The sequence below is a fragment of the Miscanthus floridulus genome, chromosome 10 (assembly GCF_019320115.1).
Source record: "Miscanthus floridulus cultivar M001 chromosome 10, ASM1932011v1, whole genome shotgun sequence".
NCBI classification, from domain to species: domain Eukaryota; kingdom Viridiplantae; phylum Streptophyta; class Magnoliopsida; order Poales; family Poaceae; genus Miscanthus; species Miscanthus floridulus.
The window spans coordinates 118,113,394-118,132,367 of NC_089589.1; the positions used below are offsets into that span (position 1 = coordinate 118,113,394).

At 45.2% G+C, this 18,974-nt stretch overlaps 1 protein-coding gene and 1 pseudogene across 1 annotated transcript; both read right to left on the reverse strand.

The window, feature by feature from the left end:
* Positions 1-278: 278 nt before the first annotated feature.
* On the reverse strand, positions 279-1,912 carry LOC136485474 (putative UDP-rhamnose:rhamnosyltransferase 1; annotated as a pseudogene).
* Positions 1,913-7,574: 5,662 nt separating this feature from the next.
* On the reverse strand, positions 7,575-8,354 carry LOC136489401 (BTB/POZ and MATH domain-containing protein 1-like). Its single transcript, XM_066486048.1, has one exon. It carries the CDS (start codon positions 8,352-8,354, stop codon positions 7,575-7,577), a length of 780 nt encoding a protein of 259 aa, XP_066342145.1.
* Positions 8,355-18,974: the final 10,620 nt, after the last annotated feature.

Sequence of the window (18,974 nt, forward strand, 5' to 3'; positions counted from 1 at the left end):
TGCTCGCATCCATTAAAATTTCTGTAGTATAGTAGTCTGATTTCAATTTAAGAGGCCTGAACCTATCTAAAACCATATGTGGATGGACGACATGTCCTTATTTGTGTACATTCTACATATCGATCGAGATTCATTTGCACTTCTAGATTAGCAGCTTGTTTGGCTGGTCGATAAGCCGCTTGGCTGATATGTTGTGAGAGAAAAAACACTGTATCAGGGCTAATAATCCCCGGCTGAAACGAAGGAACATGTAAGATTCCAAGACGACGTGGTTGAGAGATTATCACAAGATGACGCACAATAACTCCTCTGATGCGTTCACGTGATGTACAGTTCCTAGTTGCAACAAACACTAAATAACACTGCGATACAATGATCTTTCCATCTAGTGTATGCGCAACGCAACAACCACCAAGGGAGTTTTAAAAACACCAAAACTAAGTCTCAGCTGGTGGTGTACGATCTAAGTTGCTGCACAAATTCATCAATGTACCTCTCGTGGAGCTCCTTATCAGCTACAACCTCTTGCAACTTCATGGCGTTTTTGACAAACACTCTCCTAGTATCTTCTTCAACCATAACGGCGCGGACTGCTTTTGCGAAGCCCTTGCGGTTGAAAGACCCATCATCTTCGTCCCTGGGAACCTGCAACCCTACCTTCCTCCCCTCCATGAGCCGCGCGTTCGGACCTTGGTCGCCGGAGATAGGTAGCATGATCAGAGGGTGCCCATACAGAAGCCCTTCAATAAGCGAGCTCCGTCCACAGTGCGTCAAGAACGCGCCGACGGCACCATGTGCCAAGACGGTGTTCTGAGGGACCCACCCCATGGTCACCAGCCCATGTCCATGGGTCCGCTCTTGGAATCCCGGAGGCAGGACGTCCATGTCGTCGGGAACGCCCCTGGGTGGCCGCAGAGCCCAGAGGAATCGCGCTCCGGCCATCTCCAGCCCATGAGCCATTTCGTGCACCTGCTCCACGCGCAGCGGCACCTCGCTGCCGAGCGCGACGTACACGACCGACTTGGGTGGCTGCGCGTCTAGCCAGCGCACGGTGGCGTCGTCCCTGTTCATGCCGGCGCCACGCCCTCCGTCCGGCGACGGCGGCAGGAGGCCGAGCGGGACGAGCGGCTTGCCAAGGAGCGCGGCGGCATGTGAGAAGACCACGGGCTCCCACTCGGGGCAGCTCCGGATGGCAGTGATCGTGCAGCTCTCGAGCGTCAAGGTGATGCGCCGGACGACAGACATACCTGTCCTCTCATGGGGGGTGAACAACCCCGTCACGTTCCTTTTCCACTCGTACCGCGGCATGCCCGCCGGTGGCTCTTCTACAGCTACAGAGGACGGCTGCTCAAATATGGAGGCAGCGGCGAGCTCTGTGCAATCCCTTGCGCCGCATGCAAAGGCAGATATCACGGCCGCGGATGAAACAAGCATCGCGCACGGCACCTTGTGCTGCAGGGCGACGGTGGCCGCCCAGTGGGTTAACGTGTCGGCGACGATCCAGTCCGGCCTGGGCCGGTTGCCCTCGTCGGCGCTCGGGAACTCCGCGAAGGGCGCGGCGAGGCCGTCGAAGAGCGGCTCGAGCCGGTCGCCGGGGACGTCGTTGGTGGACTCGGCGCCCTCGGGGAGGCCCTCCACGCGCGGGAGCGGCAGCGTCACGAGGTCGATGGTGTCGGCGTGGCGCCGCGCCGGGAGGCGCGCGAGGTTTTTTTGGCGTGGAGAGGAAGGACACGCGGTGGCCCCGTGACGCCAGGCGCTCGGCGAGCTCCAGGTACGGGAGGATGTGGCCGAAGGCGAGCCATGGGCAGATCACGACGTGCAGCGGCGGTGAGGATGGGGACCTGGCGTCATCCATGGCGAGGACGGGAAGGTGTAGGTGTGCGTGTGTGACCGTCGTCGATGATCAGCTGGAGCTACACACAGTTTGGTTTGTGCAGCTGCAGTTAGCCCAGCGCCCTGCTTTATTTGTCCGCCTCCCTCTCACTCTGCGTTGTAGTAAATGTGGATTCTTCGTGTAAATTTTACTCTTCCACATGCGGGTCATGTGCACGACTAAACAAAGCCATTGATACCCCAAGCCATTTGCATGAAACCAAGAGCAACCAAAGTCCAAGGCGACAACCTGTCGGTTCTGACTCTGACGTGCGGCCGGCCGGTCTGAGGAAAGAAGGAATTGAATACCATTTGTTTTGCGTAATTTCAACACATAATTTTTTTTTGCACTATAACATTAAGATCAACAGCCTTCATATTTCTTCTATCTCTAGCCTCCCTCTAGTCTCTAGCCTCCACAAATCACAGATTACATATTACAGATCACAATTTTTTTTCTATGGAAGGACAAATCACTGAACCACCACCGCCGCCACCGCCACCGCCACCGCTATTTCCATGACCGGCGCGGGCGCGGGCGCCGCCGCCACCGCCACCGCCATGGCCGGCGTGGGTGCGGGCGCCGGGGTGAGCTCGCCGGTCGCCGTCGCCGTCGCCGACGCCGGTGGTCACCGATGAGAAAGAGAGAGGGAGAGAGATAAAAAAAATTCATGTGTTTTTTTTTTCTAAAACACATGTGTGTTAATTGTATAGCATTTCTGAATTGAAAAATATAAGCAGCGGATTATGTTTGTTAGTGTTTGTTGCAAGTAGGAGCTGTACATCACGTGAACGCATCAGATGAGTTATTGTACAGCATGTGATAATCTTTCATCTTCGTCTCGGAATCTTAGAAGTGCAGATGAAGCTCGATCGATGTAGGATGTACACAAATAAGGACGTGTCGTCCACATATGGTTTTAGATAGGTTCAGGCCTCCTAAATCGGAAATTAGTGTAATGCCCTATAAGTCTTGTCCGTACATGGTATTGTTCACAAATCCCGAGGAACTGATATATACAGTCCTTCCATCCTAAAATAAATCAATTTTTAGAATCATAAGTCAAACTATCTTGAATTTAACCAACTTTATAGGAAAATGATAACAATATTTACGACACCAAATAAATACATTATAAAAATTTATTTCACTAGTCCATCAACCCGTTCTCTTGCACGGGACATAGCTTTAGAATCCATAATTATTAGTTAATGTTTAATATGCCACTAACTAATAAAAATACAAAAATTAAATTGCATGTTTTTACACTTGGTTAATTTTATAACACAATAGATACTTCGTGATGAATATTTCAATTACTAAACATTAGCTAAAACTATGCTGCTATTGTTTTTTCTTTGACAAGAAACTATGCCGCTATTGTTGTAGCCCAGATTAAATTCTGATGTCAAGAATCTAAAATAAATTACTAAAATTAAATTGCGTATTTTTCACTTTGTTCATTTTCCAACACAATAGGCTCAATAGATACAATGTTGTCTCTATCTTGTTGTAGTCAATGTGTCAGTTACTAATCTATATGTTTTCCATTTACATCCCACTACTGTAGAAAACTTAACCGAGGCGTGCAAAATCAAGTAACCGAGGCGGCAAGCCAACCGCCTCCATCAAAAGGTCACGGTTAATCAGGAACCACCTCGATTAATCGATTAACCGAGATGAGAAAGTTAAGGTGACGGCCTCCGTTAATCACATTAACCGAGGCGAACGTCTTAAAATGCCCGCCTCGCTTAATGTTATCTAGAAAACCCAAAAAACCAATAAAACTTGCGACTTTGGAGAATTGAACCCACGACCTAGCGCTAATATTAATATTTTGTAATATTATATTGGATATTTTAGCTATTAAATGAACTCAAATGAAAAAACTTTTAACTACATAGTTTTAAATCTTGTGAAGTACTACAACTTTGGTATAGAATGTATCTCCATCAAAGACAGTTTGAAAAATTCAAAAAATTGAGTCTCAGAACATGTAAATTGAAAACACATATTTGAGACTCTAGGTGACTTTAAATAAAAATCTTGTTAATATCAAACATGTAGATCAGGACAGCCACTAGAACTTTAGTATTAATTATGTGAACAATTGAGATCGTTTAGGAATTCAAAATTTTAAATTTCAAAATCGATAACCTTCGAACCCATATTTAGGACTCTAAACATCTTTAAATTAAAAACTTTTCAACTACAAAGTTGTAGATACTATTGAGAACTATAACTTTTGTATAGACTATGTGAACATCCGAGATCGTTTGATAATTTTAAATTTCAATTTTCAAAATACGTGCACTTACAACAATATTTTGGGACCTTAAACAGCTCCAATTAAAAAAATTACAACTATAAAGTTGTAGATCTCGTCGAGAGCTACATCTTAAGACGTTCGCCTCCATAAATTGATTTACGGAGGCATTTGCCTTAAGCGCCCACCTCGATTAATATCTATTAACCGAGGCGTTTGCATTAGAATGCGTGCCTACATTAATGATTAACCAAGGCGGTTGCGTTATAATGCCCGCCTCGGTTAATAGGCATTAACAGAGGTGGTTCTCTTACGTTGCCCAGCTTGATTAAGCATTAATCGAGACGGTTGCTGGGCCAGCTGCCCTACCACGAATAACCGAGGCGGGCAGCCGGCCCAACCTCCTCCGAGGCCAATTTCAAAATGCATCGCAAAAGATTTTGTGTAGTAGTGTCCATTGCTTTTTCTCTTTGCAAGTTACCTCTGTGTAACTTGGATATGTATTTAGTTGAAACATTAGCTTCAAAAGAAAAGCTTAAACTATGGTAGAGCTTGAAGTAATATCTAGAACCGTGCTAATCTAGAGTGAATATTTAGGTTCACTTTAGATCATGCTTTTAGTAGTGTGTGATTTACATAGAGACTCACCGGTTCTTTATTAACTGTTTTACACAATCACAGAGGTTAGTCCGTCTTAGAAAATAGGATAGATCCTAGTGGCTATTATTATGAATGGTATTAGATTTTGTACTCCCGGACCAACGCACGGCACTCCGGGACGGTGCGTACGTGCCACTTCGCCGTAGTGCCGGCAGTAGTGGAGGCAGAGCATCGTGTACGTACTTGCCCCACTTCGCCGTGGTGCCGGAGCGCTGTGCGCCGTCAACCTTGGCGTCCGCATCCGCGGCGCCACTCTTGACGAGGTCCATGGCCACGAGCGCCAGGTCGTGTGAGTCTGGCCGCCACGCTGCGCTTGTCTGACCGTAGCGCCGACTCGCACAACTGCCTGGTGAGCCCAGGCCCTTTGTAGTGGCGCCTAGTCACGCTGGCGCACGTTTTCGCCACCAGGTTGTTGGCCTTACTGGCCTCAAGATGGTGGCCACCGACGGTGCCGGCTGCCAGCAAGGACTCGGCACAGAGGAGCACCGCGGCGAGCGTGGAGGAAATTGTCGTCGTTGTCGCTGCCGCCGTAACGCCAATTAACGGAGGCTATGCCACTATGGTGGTGCAGTACGTGCATATTTATAATTTATTTATAGAGCCTTTGAGAGCTCAAGAACGTATTAATGCAGAGCTCTAACTAAAGCAAGGCGCAATGATGAAGATATATATGAGATATTGAAATGGAGGATTCGCGAGCATTTAGATGTACTGGCTTTGGATATCCTTGTCTTAATACAGTACATGATAGCACAACGGTCAACGGCCTAGGTGTACATGGCGATATCCAAATGAGGATTCGTGCACATTTATTATTTAGGGCTGCAATCAGAGTTAGATACATTGATGCACATTTTTATACTTGTGTTAACTTGAAAGCATAGGGGCCTAGGTGTATGTGTGCACGTATACATGGAGAAGGAAGTCTCTGTGGGATCTGAAATATATCTACACCATCTATCTACATCTTCTATCTATCTAATGTGCAGCTCCGTGACCCACGAGCCACGTTAGGCTGACGACATGGACCGCCATGTTGGATCTATTCCCCAAATAAAGGGGTACAATGAGTGACATAAAAAATTTATGAACCAAAGTCTACGGTTCTAGAGTTGATGGACCTCAATAACATAACTCAAAAAGTTTATAGACCCAAATGAATCAATCTAATTGACAAATTCGAGATATCCTAGCCCAATATGAGCTACTCTTCTATGACGGACCAGGTTTAAAAAGCACATAAATTTGCGGGTTTGGATACTACACCCCATACCCATGGGGTTTGGCTTTTTGTCCATTAACAAACCCACGAGTAGAGAAATTGAGACACGCCCTTGCCCTATTAGGATAAAAAGTCGTCGGGTTTCAGGTACCCGTTGCCATCTCTAGCTGTTACTATGAAACAATGCAATCCTTCCCCTACTCCTCTTTGTAGCTCGGAGAAACCTTCGACATTTAGGCCCCGTTCGCTGGTCTGAAACTGGCTGAAAAACACTGTTCCGGCTGAATTCTTATGAGAGAAAAATACTGTTCCGGCTGAAAAAAGAAGCCGAACAAGCCGAATATGGGGTAAGCCGAACATTGCTTTAATGGAGATCCTCTTGGTCCTGAAGATAGTAGAAGGTATAGAAGCTTGTTGGGAGCACTGCAGTCTTATACTTACATGACCAGATCTTTCTTATTCTGTGAATGAGTTATGCGAATTTTTGCATGCACCTACTATTCTGCACTAGACGGCTGAAAAAAGGATTCTCAGATATTTGAAGCATATACACATTCGGTGTTGGGTTAAATACAAGAATGTCTAGCTTGACATTGATGAGTGCTTATATAGATGCTGACTGGGCAGTAGTGTTGACCAATAGAAGGTCAACAGGAGGATTTGCTATATTCTTTGGGTCAAATTTGATTTTCTAGGAGTGCTAGGAAATAGGCCACCGTACCTCGTTCCAGCATAGAAGCCGAGTATTAGCAAATGCTACCTCAGGGGTGGTATGGATTGAGTCATTACTTAAGGAGCTTGGTGTGAAGCAACATCAAGTGTCGTGTTTATGGTGTCATGACTTGGGTGTCATCTACCTGTTAGCGAATCCTATACGTCTTTCATGCTCGAGCGAAGCAATCAAGGTTGATTTACATTTTGTGTGAGAGAGAATAGCTAAGAAACTGTTGCAGGTCAAGTTGATATCAACTAAAATCAAGTTGCTGATGGGTTTCCATGAACGGATCCCTCAAGAGAGATTAGAGATTTGTATATGTTGTTTGCTGGATCTTTCTTGTACACCAAGGATGTAACAAACATTGTATGTTTATCTGCTCGGTTGTCAAGATTGAGGCCTGGCCGAAGCTATATAACATGCATCCATGGTGAGCCATGGATAGGCACCACGTTCCCATATTCTTTCATGTACAAGTACAACATGAAGAATATGCCTGCGACATTGACTTAGTGACTGAAGTGACCAAAAATTGCAATCACCTAAAATTATAGAAGGATCCAGAGGTTGAATACATATCTAAATTTAAATAGCAAACTGATTATAAAAACCTTATTTTTCCAGAGAAACATGCATAACTTTCCAGGCTTGCATTTTACACAGGGTTTTAAGCTCCAAACCACTTATCCAAAGAGGTAACATATCCATCGATCAATTAGATTTACCAAAACCTTGCAACATGCAGTTACAATTAGACTACCATGCATCTGATTGAAGAATTAAAACAACTACGCATGGTCTCAAAATTTTAACTGTTTCAGATTCAGAGTTGCACAGGTCAGCCGCGTTCTACCACGGCGAGCAGCTCCTTGGGAACCGATGGACAACTGCTTCTCAAATGCTCAAAGCCACCAGCCGCCATGGCAGCCTTGAGATTACTACCAGACATGAGAAATTGGACGCATGCCTTCTTAAGCCCATGACACTTATACTCTTCAGCAAGGGCCAAGGTGGCCGCCACTGTACTTGTGTCAATACAGCGGCAAAGCATGTCTTCGCAAATCAGCTTGAGCCTGTCAAGACTATATCTGTCCGCCGCAGCGATCAGATGCCGCGCCATGTCCGTCGTCTCACCCTCATCTATCTCCGGCAGAGAGTCAGTGTAGATGTAGTGGAGCAACGCCTTGAACACCCTTGCTTCCATTCTCTTCGTCAGACAACCAGAAACAATCTCCTCCAGAAGGACCGGTGACCGGACGGCGAGTATGTACCTGTGCGCGGCGAACGTCTCCCCGGCGACAACGAACGTGAGGTCGGCCCCGACACCGCTGGAGAGGAGGCGGCCGAGGTGCACGCCCATGTCGGGCAGCGGCACAGCGACGAGGCGCGAGGGCACATCGCGGTCCTCGCAGTGGAGCACCTTGTACACGGTGACGGACGTGATCGACTTCCGGCGGTCGCTGCCGTCCTTGATCCGCGAGTAGCCGTCGATGGTGAGCATGTGCATGTGCAACCCCGCCGCAGTCTTGGCGACGATGCACGACGCGCTCTGCTCTGGCGGTGTGCCGCCAGTGGCAGCAACGCCGGTTCCGACGGCAGACGCGGAGGAGATCGGCATAGCGACGGCAGAATCAGCGACGGCGAATCGAGGTAGGGAGAGAGGTTAGGTTGGAAGGCAACGTGCGTGCGACCAAATAGGAATTTTGGGCCGACAAGGATGCTGGTATATGTCCAGCTCGATGACCACTACCGGAGGCAGTCTCTTTGCCGAGTGCCTGAGGCACTCGGCAAAGATCGATATACACTCGGCAAAGTCTTTGTCGAGTGTTACACTCGACAAAGGACGCTCGGTAAACAGTTTATCGGCAAAGACCTCTTTGTCGAGTGCCAATCCGACACTCGGCAACAAAAATTGGTTGTGACGGCGAGCGCCACTGTGACGGTGGCTTTGCCGAGTGTCAAGGTCAAGCACTCGGCAAAGGTACCCGCTTTACCGAGCGCCGTTGACTTAGACACTCGGCAAAGCTGGCCACTTTGCCGAGTGCCGCCGACAAGACATTCGGCCCCGTTCATTGGTCTGAAACTTGGCTGAAACTGGCTGAAAACACTGTTCCGGCTGAATTGTTGTGAAAAAACACTATTTCAGCTAAAAAAAGAAGCCAAACAAGCCGAATATGGGGTAAGCCGAACAAGGCCTCAGCAAACAGGCCACCGTTGCCGAGTGCCTGACCCGTGGCACTCGGCAAATCTATGATGTTTGCCGAGTGCAATGGCCATTACACTTGGCAAAGCATGTTCCTAGGTAGTTCCTAGGTAGTCACTTTGCTGAGTGTCATGGTCATTGCACTCGGCAAAGTGACTGAAAACAGCCTTTTTTATTTTTTGATTTTTACATCCCATCCAAACAAACAGAAGATATATATAACAAACATCACCAACATCACATATATCATCAACAACACATATATATCATCAACACCACATGTATATCACAAACGTCACATGTCTCACAATATATCATAAATAAGTTCACAAGCAATCCAAGTGCTCCATCATCATCAACCACAATTACAAATAGAAGTACCATTAACAACCACAAGTATCATCACTGATTTGGTGAAGGATTCGCTGAAGCATGAGAATCGTTCGATGCCGCCGATTGATTCTGTACAAAGAAGAAGAGATTGCATGTGTGAGACAAGATAAATATATACCATACATAAATAAAACTTTCATACTCCACTAGATTTGACTGTAAGCATGAACATACAAACTAAAACATTTATACTCACAGGAGTAGAATAGTGATGAGTTGGAGGTGGAGGTGGAGTGAATAGCGAAGGTTGCGAAACTACACCCGTAGCGGCGCCAAGACTTTGCATGTACTGAAGAATCTCCACCATCCTCCGCTGCTCGGCCTCCCGCTCGGCCTCCGCCCTCTCCATCTTCGCCTGCATCTGCTCCCGTATCCTCCTCTCTTGTTCCAGCTGGGCCTACAATATATTCAACCCAATGTTACAATAATGCAAAGGAAAGGTATGAGAAAACCAATGAACGACAAATAAACCAGGAATAACCTCACTAGTGGAGAAACGGGCTGTACTCCTGGTTCTCAACCGCCTTCAGTCCCAGTTTTGGAACCGGAAGTACGAAATCGGGACTAAAGGTCCCCTCCTTTAGTCTTGGTTTCGCGCCCGGGACTAAAGGTTTCCTTTTTTTTAGCAGGTAACAAAGGCCTCTCCCCGTTCACACACCGCCATATACCACTTGTTTAGCAGGTACATTTGCGTACCCAGTTCACCTAAGGCCTCAAGGTTGTATAGACTCTTTCTACGTTCAAATTTCTTCCAAGGATCCACTTTCAGAGCAGATGGTCCTTCAGCAAGCACTTGGGCAAGGTCCAAACTAGTTTCCTCGTAAAACCAAGCCAGCTCCTCAAAATTGATGTCTAAGTCTAAGTTTGAACCATATTCATTACGAACGACAAGAGGGGGGACTAATTGTTGCTATTGTTGTCCGAGTTGTGCAACACCTTTCCCTGGTCTAGTCTTTTTCTGCGCCGCCTCAAATGACTTGGTGAGAGAGCGGTCGTAGTCCGATTTTGGCCGGGTCTTTTGTGATTCCTGCTTTTTCTGGTCCACCTTCTTTCTTAGAAGATCTGGAGGTAGGTAGAAGTATGATTTCTCCAGGTTCTCCCTCTATTCTCGTTGCTTTTTTTACTTTTTCAAAGAAACTGTCCACATCTTTTTTTACTGTAGCTTTTAATTCCTTTTCACTTTTCTCGAAAGACAGTTTTTGGGGAATAACTGGATTAGATGAGGCTTTCTTCTTTGCCGGCTGGTGGGACAACGACATTGTTTGCGGGGTGGACCTCTTAGGAGCTGGCTTCCTCTTAGTCATCAAGGGAGGCGGGGCAGCCGTTGGAGGCGTTGGAGACCTCCTTGGAGGTGGCGGCGGTGGCGGTGTTGCCACCTGATTGCCCAGAGCACTGTGATGATCTGGAGATTGAATAATTGGACTTAGGTTGGCGGAGGCCTTGCTGTGTGATTACAAAAAAGAATAATTAGGTATAAGAATTTGTTATTATTAATCATGCATGTCAATAGAAAGTTTGTGAAAAAATTGTTTCGTTCACTTTTGTCCGCACCTATTATCTGGCAGTTAAGGAAGCGATGGTGGACTAGAGACCCCGGGAATAATGATGTAGAGCTTGCGCCATAGTATGAATGTTTTCTCTGCTTCTCCTAGAGTCTTCTCCCCATCACCTCCTGGAATGTCAAGAGTCAGGTCACTAAAACCTTTGTTAACTCTATCAACTGAGATGCTAACATATCCAGGTGGTATTATTGCCCCATGGATTCTTGGTATCTTGGTAGGATCTGGAGGAGAAAAAACACCGAGAGCCACCATGATTGTGGCATTCTCTTTTGGAATATATAGCTCACATGATGTAAATGATGCAGTGATGTCATCCATGGGGAAACGTAGCATTGTGTCATCTTGATTTGGCAACTCCGTGGAAGCGCAGCTGCTTTTCAACTGATCAGGGGGCTAATATTAATGTTCATTCCTGGATCTGATGCCTGCCTCTGGGCGCTCATTGCTATTTGCACTTGCTTTATGATTTCGTCTTGTATTCTAGCTTGCATGTCTTTTTCGCGCTCCTGTGCTTGAAGCAACGCCTCCCGTGACTCACGAACCAATTCCTCCAACCTACTGATCCGCGCTGCATCCTCATCCTTCCTTCTCTGCTGGCTTCTATAGGTATCTCTATCGTCAGAGAAACCATGCTCCCAAGAAATATTCCATCCTAAACCTCTCGTTCGGCCACTGTGTTCAGCAGTCCCGTGGGCATACATCAGTTCATCCTTCTCTCTATTGGGCCTGAACGCACCAATAATTTTAGCTTGTAGAGCATAAGATAATCTTTGTGTTGCTCTTTTGAGTTTTGAGCCATGAACCAGCTTCCCGGTCTCTAGGTCCAGTCTTCCCCCATGAGCGAAAAACCAATTCTTCGCACGTTTGGGCCAATTGAGTGATTCTGGTGTGATACCCATGGCAAGAATGTCCACTTCCATTTTTCCCACTTGGGAATGGCAGTCGCGTAGCCACCAGATCCCATGCCATGGTGGTATACCTTCTGTCGGGCATTCTCTTGGTTCCTTCTCACCCGGTCCTCTCCCTCTTCCGATGTCTTGTACTGTACAAAATCATTCCAGTAGGGCCTCAACTTCACGAGCAGGCCACTAGTATTGAAATTGGGCGTTAGGTTCTTCTTGACATATTTCATGTATAGGGATTTCTTCCAAGTCTGAAATTGTGTGGCCATCTTCTTCATAGCCCACTTTCGAACTAGTTCCTTCAATTCATCATCGTTGATAGCATCATAATCATCCGCTTGCAACGTGAAATGTTGAATAATATCATCCCAAATTAAATTCATATCAAGATCAGAGACAAAACTAACATAAGGCTCGTTGATCTTTTGCTTCCATTCACAGGCACTGATCGAAAGTCTATCCCTTACAAGGCACCCAAAGTGTTGCACGAATTTCCTTGCGTGTGGACCAAGTGGTTCGCTTGTCTTGATATTGAATTCCGATATTATGTAGCGCCCCTCCAATGGCTTTTTCGGGTCTCGAATTTTTTTGCTTTTCGCCGTTGTTGTCATCGATCCAGAGGGCTACGTATAATAGATGATAGATATTCAAATACATATATATATATAATATTCAAATATATATATAAATATATATACCTCGCCTGTATTTTCTTGCACAATATTTTCTTGGTTATCTTCAAGAGCTAGGTATTGACTCCCGTCATCTACATCCTACTGGTCACCATCGGCAAATTGAGTGTCGATGTTGATAATATTCATCATTTCTTCATCCATGTTGTCTCTTAGGGCAGCCATCTAGCTTTTACACCACCAGATATATCTATAAAAAATAAAAACTATATCTATAAAATGAACTCCTGCAAGACGTGCCACCTCAAGGATAGTAACATTTGTAAAAATCATTTCTGTATCTGTACTAGTGATAGAATCTAGCATAAGCCTTATTTAAGTGCCTAGCTTGTTTGAAGGGGAAATCTTAACTGACAAAGTTTAAAGGTTTCTAGAGCGTTTAACACTACTCTGCTTGCCGAGAAAGTTGCTAGTGTTGTGTCGTTGGCATTTTTCATGGCCGTGGCCATGGTCATTGTGTTCTCGTCTTTTACTGTGGCAGGTAAGTAATTCACATGATATTTCCGCAAATTAATAGAAGAATGGGAGTGTACACACACAACAATCGATTATCGTTTATATTTATATATATATACTACATTTGGGTACAGTGATTGACAGACTACTGCGACGATATCGGGACATGTGAATAAATAACCATCCGTACTAGTTGACCTTGCTTACGTGATCATCTCAGCGAGCATTTCTCCACCGGACGGCACCGTACTTGGCCACGGAAGAGCTCCGATTCTACGAGGAAGGGAACACGGTCTTCCACGACCGTTGCCGCTCTCCCTCGTAGCATCAAAGCTCCTCCTTGATGTCCGTTACCGCTCGGCAGAGAACATGTTCGCCGAGCTGAACATGGTCCGCAAGTTCAACTAGTACGGATTTTCTACAATTTTCTAACTAGTCGTCATAAGCTACCGCACAAAAAAGGAGGAAACGACGAGACACCGGGCGCGCCCGTGCTCCACTAAGCTCGATGGCTCAGCGCAAAATCGCATTACAAGATTGCCGGCACGAGGGCTCAGCACACGCATCCATCCGATTACAAAAGGTTGGAGGAATTAATCCATCATGAACAGATTATATATGGTGGCGGCGGTGGCTCACATCCAAGGTGTCAAACGCGAGGTCTAGCTCCTACAGCCAAAAAAACATGTTAGAGACTTAGACTTTACTAAAAAAAACATGTTACAGAAGTATGCACCAAATTGATGAGCCAAATTGATACTAATGGAAATCAGCAGACTATTGTTTATAACAGCAAAATGTATAAAACAAATGCAAAAGCAAGCATCTCACTATATCTTCAAAAATGCTTCCATTGTTAATGCTGCTCTCATCAGCATAGAGATTTTGTCGCAAAAAGTTTCTACCACTCAGGTTCCAATCCAAACTTCAAAGATCATGCACAGATTCTAGATTCATACAGAAGCATCTTTTTTATGACTTGTAGAAATTGCAAAAGCTCATGTTATCAGCCATAACTCCTACCAGATCAAAGTTAGCTCCTACCCAGATTCTAGATTCATACAAAAGCTCATTTGCAACAAGTATGTACAAATATATAAAATCATAATTCTAATAAACATGATCATCTAGTAGAGCTTTTAATTAAAGGATTTGTCATGCCGGAGCTCCATGGCCACGGCGGCGGCCTCCTTCTTCCCCTCCCGCTCCCGCCGCCGCTAAGGCCAGTATACGCAAATTAGTATACGCATAGTGCACCTGTACCGTGGTTGTCAAGTTAAAAAGCAACTTGTGTTTTGGATAAACTTTGCGTGGCATCAACTTGGATGCCGACCCAACAGAGAGTTGGGGAGTGGATTTAGTAGGTCACCAAAAAATTCCACCTAGTGTTCAACTTGAAACCATACTAGATTCTTTTTTTTTTTCAAAAGATGAAGCTGTTTCTGACATCTACGTCATGCGACCGCACGTAGCCTGTAAATACACTAGATAAACTATAAGAACTAATTAACTGTATCTTGAGCATCTATAATAACACATATATCGCGAGAAAGACTTCAAGCCAGCAAAGCAGGTTCACAAACACACACTGCTAACCGTCGTCCTCCCTCTTGTGATTACAGAACAAGCCCCTTGGCCCTTGCCCCTTCTACACTTGAGCATGCTACCTCCTAGCAATAGCAACACACACAACTGTCATGCACAGCACTGATCATCTCGCCGCTGATCACTAATACCGATTCTATTGACCTACACACATCATGAGAAAGACAGTCAGACAACAGACAAGACACATGTTTTAGCTTCCCCGACTCGACCACCTCTTGTTAGTTTCAAATTGCACAACAGAATGTAGTCATGTTTATGCAATACAAAAGCCCTCTAACAAATTCAGTAATATGCATCTTCCAAATATGAACCCCACCATGACATATCTCAATATTGTTCTCCACCAGGTATCTATAAATCCCGCCAAGGCCATGGGTGCCCTGCCCCAACCTAGCCCGGCGATCTCCATCGTCGTCGGAACACCAACTATGGCATCATAAAGGGAAGTGCAGAGGAAGAGGGAGACCGGGGCCAAACCTGGAGACGTGCCATAGCTGTGGCCTGTTGTGGATCTTGGAGAAGATTGCTTGGGGGCGAGGTGGGCCAGGGACGAGGATGACGCGAGGCATGCGCTGGCCGGCCGGTGACAGCGTGCGCGCGTGAGGCGAGGCTAGGGTGGCCTAGGGGTGGCGGCGCTGCTAGATCGATCTAGTGGAGAAGATGAGGCTTGGCGGAGACAGAGAGGTTTTATAAAGGGAGACCTTTAGTCCCGGTTGCCGCTACGAACCGAGACTAAAGACCCTTTAGTCCCAGGTGATGATTAGAACCGGGACTAAAGGTCTGATATTTAGTCCCGGGTGTAGCCACGGCCTGGGAGTAAAGGTCATTTTGGTGGGCTGCCAAAACGCAACCCACCTTTAGTCCCGGGTGTAGCCACGGCCCAGGAGTAAAGGGCATTTTAGGCCCAGCAGTAAAGGTGGTCTGCAGTTGGCTTTCTCCGGTTTCCATATGTTTTTTCCTTTTTTATATATTTCTTTTATATAAAAATGCATAGAGTTATTAATTGCCTAATAAATAAAATATTACCAAAAAATTATAAAAAAATCCTGGACTTGGTTTTGCATTATTATACACAACAAAAAATTGTAACCTAAACTCTTTTATTTTACTGTATGAATATTTGACATAGTGTAAATAATAATTACAATTTGCACCATGCAAAAATATACTACTTAATTAAAATTATTAAAACTATTACTTTTTGACAGGAAATTAGTTTTCACATCTTATTAACATTGATCATTTGGTTTTTCATCATACATTCTCCACGGGAAATCCACCGTCTAGCAGAAAATTCATTTAAACCGTAGAAAGTATGAAAACACGACAAAAAAATCTGAAGTCACAATTATTACATAATAGGTCTAATACATCACTAAATATATCAACCGGGCACATTAGTGAACTTCTTCTTAACGTATATCCCTTGGTTATGATCGCGTCGTAACCATGGAGTGTCCTCATATTTAGCTGGATGCTTGGGTCTTTGTTCACCATGAAGGGTGGAATTCGGTCATCCATTTCATAATCTTCTAATATGTCTGACTTGTCTTCAATTCCAACGATGTTTCTTTTCCCTAAAAGAACTATGTGGCGCTTTGGCTCATAGATTGGGTCGTTGTTGTTTTTCCCTCTCTTCGGTTTTGTAGACATGTCCTTAACATAAAACACCTGATTCACATCCTTGGCAAGGACGAATGGTTCGTCTTTGTACCCAATATTGTTGAGGTCCACGATTGCCATTCCATACTGGTTTTCGACTGCTACCCCGCCTCCAGTCACCTTTACCCATTAGCACTTGAACAAAGGTACCTTAAAAGTAGGTGCATAGTTTAGTTCCTATATCTCCTCTATGCGGCCATAATATGTTTGCTTATTTCCATTAGGGTCGGTGGCATCTATTGGGACACCACTGTTTTGGTTGGTGCTCCTTTTATCTTGGGCTACTATGTAAAATATATTCCCATTTATCTCGTACCCTTTGTATGTGATGATATGCCACGATGGCCACCTAGCCAACAAATACAGTTGCTCATCAATACTCTCATCACCCTGACATTCTTTTCACAACCAGTCGCTGAAAGTTTCCATGTGCTGACGCGTAATCCAAGCTTCAGACTTCCCTAGAAACTCGGATCAGAGTAACTCTTTATGTGTCTTGATATACGGATCCACCAAGGAGGAGTTTTACAGAACTGTGTAGTGTACTTTATTAAAATAATTGTCCTGCGTACCAATATATGTTTTCTTCCCTAGTGTCCCCTTTCCACTTAGTCTCCCCTTGTGTCGCGATTCAGGAACACCAACCGGGTCAAGGTCGGGAATAAAGTCAACACAAAACTCAATGACCTCCTCTGTTCCATAGCCCTTGGTGATGCTTCCTTCTGGCCGAGCACGGTTGTGAACATATTTCTTTAGGACTCCCATGAACCTCTCAAAGGGGAACATGTTGTGTAGGAACACAGGACCAAGAATGCTAATCTCCTTGACCAGGTGAACTAGGAGGTGTGTCTTGATATTAAAGAAGGAAGGAGGGAACACCAACTCAAAGCTGACAAGACATTGAACCACATCATTCTGTAGTTTAGCTAGATCCATTGGATCGATTGCCTTCTGAGAAATTGCATTGAGAAATGCACATAGCTTCACGGTGGCCAGATGCACATTTGGAGGTAGAATTCCTCTTAATGCAACTGGAAGCAATTGCGTCATGAGCACATGGTAGTCATGGGACTATAAGTTTAGGAATTTCTTCTCTGGTATATTTATTATACCCTTTATATTCAAGGAGAATCCAGATGGTACCTTGATGCTTGCTAGGCATTCAAACATGCTTTCCTTCTCTTCTTTGCTAAGAGTGTAGCTGGCAGGACTTAAGTAATGGCGTCCATCATCTGTCTTCTCTAGATGTAGGTTGTCTCGTTCTTTCAAACATCATAGGTCATGTCGTGCTTCAAGTGTGTCGTTAGGCTTCCCATACACACCCAAGAAGCATAGCAGGTTCACACAAAGATTCTTCGTCAGGTGCATCACGTCGATCGCGCTACAGACCTCTAGGACTTGCCAATAGGGTAGCTCCCAAAATATGGACTTCTTCTTCCACATGGGTGCATGATCGTCGGCGTCGTTCGTAACAGGTTTGCTGCCATGTGCCTTTCCAAATATTACTTTCACATCCTTGACCATATTGAGTACATCCTCACCAGTTCGGTTGCCCCGCTTGGACTGGTGGTCTGCCTTACCTTTAAAATGCTTGCCTTTCTTTCTTAGAGGGTGATTCGCAAGAAGAAATCAACAATGGCTAAGGTACATGACCTTTCGACATTTTTTCAAGAATATACCTTTAATGTCATCGAAATAGTGCGTGCATGCATTATATCCCTTGTTTGATTGTCCTGAAAAATTACTTAGAGCAGACCAATCATTGATTGTTACGAACAACAATGCTCGCAGGTCAAAGTGCTCCTGTTTGTGCTCATCCCACACACATACACCTGGTCTATTCCACAAAAGTAGAAGTTCTTCAACTAGTGGCCTCAGGTACACATCGATGTCATTGCTAGGTTGCCTTGGACCTTGGATGAGCACTAGCATCATAATAAACTTACGCTTCATGCATAACCAGGGAGGTAGGTTGTAGATACATAGAGTAACAGGCCAAGTGCTATGACTACTGCTCTACTCCCCGAAAGGATTCATACCATTCGTACTTAAAGCAAACCTTAAGTTTCTCGCGTCATTTGCAAACTCCAGGAATTCTCTATCGATTGCTCTCCACTGGGACCCATCAGCAAGGTGTCTAAACATATTGTCTACCTTACGGTCTTCTTTGTGCCATCGCAATAACTTTGCATGGTCTTTGTTTCTGAACAGATGTTTCAAGCGTGGTATTATAGGAGCATACCACATAATCCTGGCAGGGATTTTCTTTGTGGGACGTTCGCCCTCAACATCCCCAAGGTCATCTCGCCTGATCTTATACCGCGATGCATGACATACTGGGCATGCATCTAACTTCTCGTACTCCTCGCCATGGTAGAGGATGCAGTCATTAGGACATGCATGTATCTTCTAGATTTCTAATCCCAAAGGGCAGACTACCTGTTTTGCTTCGTACGTAGTGACGGGCAATTCATTATCCTTTGGAAGCATCTTCTTTTGGATTTTCAGTAACTCCCCAAATCCCTTGTCAGATACACCATTCTTTGCCTTCCATTGTAGCAATTCCAATGTGGTACCCAACTTTTTCTGTCCCGCATCACAAGTTGGGTATAGCAATTTCTTGTGATCCTCTAGCATGCGCTCGAACTTGATCTTCTCCTTTTCACTTTCGCATTCTCTTTGTGCGTCACGAATGGCCTGACCAAGATCATCAGCAGGCTCATCTTCTGCCACTACCTCTTCTTTAGCTTCCCCCATTGT